We start from the raw sequence: 3,482 nt of genomic DNA on the forward strand, positions 1-3,482 counted from the left end.
TTGTTAGCTTTCAATGTAATAAGGCTTTGTGCCATTAGTGACTTCATATTATTACTTCGATTTAGTAAAGGTTGATTTGATTTAGTTTCGCATTAATTTAATGAGGTAACGTTGGCATGAATTTTCTCCACGTCTATATGTCGCTTAGGCTTACCTCGGGTACAATGAGGTCGCCAAATAAGGACGTGAATTATTACATGACCTTACTTTATTAAATATTGCAAACACTCTTTTACTTCGTCTTACTAACTTGATTATCCTTTTTTTTTCTTTCTTTTGATTACTCCCATTCAAAAAGGTTGGTTCTTGCATCCTGGCATCATCAGCATACCACATCAGATCCAGAGGTCCTCCACCTCCTCCTCCACCTAGCGACCAAAAAAACAAAGGCAAAGGTAAAGGGAAGATGGATGATCTAAGTGGTAATCGAAAGGACAATGCTACCATGACAGAAAATGTTGAAACCTCATATGGAAGAAGTACGCCAGGACAAAATGAGTTGGTCTTACGGTTGGAACAGAAAATCTTGGAGATACAAGGTGAGCTTGAGCAGGTCCTAAATCTCGCAAACCTCTCCCTTACTCTAAATGTTTCCGACGTCAACCATCAGAACACAACAACCCAGAATTAAACACCACCCCAAAACACACAAGCCCAAAATCCTCCACCGATAACTCCATAAAATCCTCCTGCAACGCATCAATATCTCAACCCCGCACACCCTCAAAATCTTAACCCTCCACCAGCACAAACCCCTCAACAACATCACCATCACACCAACCAGTATCTGTGAACAACCACTTATCATACCCCTCAGAACGTGCCATAACCTACCCCCAATCCCCCCCCAAACCTCAATCAATGATCACCGATATACTCAAGTCCCAGGAACACACCAAGGCAACCCAATATACGTGGAGACCTTACCCCATACCCCGCAAAAACCTTATAAATACCCGAACCAATAGAGAAGGACCTGCTCATCCGAAACATGGCGGAGGAGCTAAAGAAACTGACAGGAAGAGTGTAGAGTCTTAAAGGTGGAAAAGGTGTTGAAGGTTTGAATTATAAAGACTTGTGTATCCAACCGGATGTGGAACTGCCGGAAGGTTACAAACCTCCTAAGTTTGAAATGTTCGATGGAACCGGTGATCCTAAGGTGCATTTAAGAACCTACCGTGACAAGCTTGTAGGGGTGGGCAAGAAAGAGCAAATCTACATAAAACTATTCATGCGAAGTCTTACAGGTAATGCGCAATCTTGGTATATTAGCCAAAACCCGAAAAAGTGGGAAAACTGGCTGACCATGGCATCTGTTTTCATGGATGGATTCAGGTTCAACACAGAGAACGTGCTAGACATTTTCTATATCCAGAACCTCAAAAAGAAGCCAACAGAAACCTTCCGCGAGTATGCTACTCGCTGGAGATCAGAGGCAGCCAAGGTCCGGCTACAGCTAGAAGAAGATCAAATGAATAAGTTCTTTATCAGAGCTCAGGATCCACAGTACTACGAAAGGTTGATTGTTATAGAGAATTACAAGTTCTCAGACATCATCAAGTTGGGAGAAAGGATAAAAGAAGGAATCAAAAGTGGTATGATGACTAATTTTGAGGCGCTGCAAACCACCAACGATTCTTTACAATCATGAGCTATTTGGAAGAAAAATGAAGTGGGTGCCGTGATAGTAGAACAGGGACCTAAGTTTCCCCTTACCTATCAAACACCTCTACCCATATATGAACCCTCACCTCCAAGATACTAATACCCTTCCACTACTTACCATACCAATAATACCCAACCTATATATTACCATTCACCTCCTCCCACCCGCCAAAACTACCCAAAGCCACGACCAAACTCTGACCGCAGAACACCTAGACAATACACCCATATCGCTGAACCCATAGCCCAACTATATGAGAGACTGAAAGTCGCTGGTTATGTCACTCCCATTCCTGCTATTACTGTTGAAAATCCTTCACTGTGGGTTAACCCCAACAAGACTTGTGCCTACCATTCAGGAATGATGTGTCATACTATTGAGGAATGCCACATGTTGAAAGATAAGATCCAAGATGCTGATTGACACCAAAGTTATACAAGCAAAGGAGGTCGGGCCGAATGTCTGCAATAACCCTCTTCCTGGTCATAGAGGCGAGGGAGTGAATATGATAGAAACTGATGAAAACTGGGATCAGGAGGGATCCATCGGACTTATTCGAGAGGGGGACATTCCTATAACATCTCCCGTCACCCTCTTGCCAATTGTGGTGCAAACCCAGGCACCGTTCGAGGTTGAGGTACCTGTGCCCTTCACCGTGATGGTAGCTCCAACACTACCTTATAAGTCTGATGTTGTCCCATAAGATTATGTGGTAGAGGCAAGGAGAAGGTAAAAGCCAAGATGAAAGAGATAGGTGTTGCGCAGGGAATGATCATAACCAGCAGAGTTTACAAACCCAGAAATCTTAGAGAAATAAGTTAAGAGACCACTTCTAAGCCACATGTCATAAAGACTGTCACTGATGATATTTGGAGGAAGATACAGGAGAAGGAATACTCTGTTGTTGATCACCTAAACAAGACTCTCGCCAAGATATCCATCTTATCGTTGTTACAAAATTTAGATGCGCACAGGATTGCCTTGATGGAGGTGTTAAGTGAAGCTTATGTGCCTGCTGGTATCACTAGTGGGGAAATGGCGAATATGGTGGGGAAAATACTGGAGAGTCACAAGATTACCTTCCACGAAGACGAGTTACCCCAAAAGGGTTGAGTCATAACAAAGCATTTCACATCACTATGCAACATGAAGACAAGTTCATTGCCAGGGTTCTGATAGATGGGGGTTCGAGCCTGAACATATGCCCGCTGACTACTTTGAAAAGACTGGGTATAGGCCCGTATGAGATACGGATGGGAAGTATGAATGTTAAGGCATTTGGCGGGTCTCAGAGAGCCACTATCGGAGAAATCAACCTTAATCTGCAGATGGGCCCGTCCTGATTCGACATTGAATTCCAGGTGCTTGATATATCTACCACCTATAACTTGTTACTGGGACGACCATGGATACACGCAGCTGGGGCAGTCGATTCTACTCTGCACCAGGCTGTGAAGTTCGAGTGGAATCATCAAGAGGTGATTATTAACGGAGATAGGAGAAACCCTATCTACACCAGCTAGACTATGCCAATTATCGGGAACAGGAAGAAATTGTGAGGAGAAACATACCATAGCATTGAGTGGATAAATGCAATCGAGAAGGGGCGATGGTGGAGCAACAAGATAGAAAGTGTCTTTGTCCAAGGGTCTTTGTCCAAAGCTTCAAGGTATCACGGAACCAATACGACCACAAACATGACACATCCTTTGGTCTTGGGTATGAATATACCGTGCAAGAATATAATGATTGGACACCGCGATAGCATAACTTTTACTATCAATTGGAACAACCTATACCACCACTACACCAGAAA

At 43.5% G+C, this 3,482-nt stretch overlaps 1 protein-coding gene across 1 annotated transcript; it reads left to right on the plus strand.

The window, feature by feature from the left end:
* Positions 1 to 406: 406 nt before the first annotated feature.
* LOC142168140 (uncharacterized) lies at positions 407 to 1,651 on the plus strand. Its single transcript, XM_075228802.1, has 2 exons — positions 407 to 539; positions 1,074 to 1,651. Exons 1-2 carry the CDS (start codon positions 407 to 409, stop codon positions 1,649 to 1,651), a joined length of 711 nt encoding a protein of 236 aa, XP_075084903.1.
* The last annotated feature ends 1,831 nt before the right edge of the window (positions 1,652 to 3,482 follow it).

The sequence above is a fragment of the Nicotiana tabacum genome, chromosome 13 (assembly GCF_000715075.1).
Source record: "Nicotiana tabacum cultivar K326 chromosome 13, ASM71507v2, whole genome shotgun sequence".
NCBI lineage: Eukaryota > Viridiplantae > Streptophyta > Magnoliopsida > Solanales > Solanaceae > Nicotiana > Nicotiana tabacum.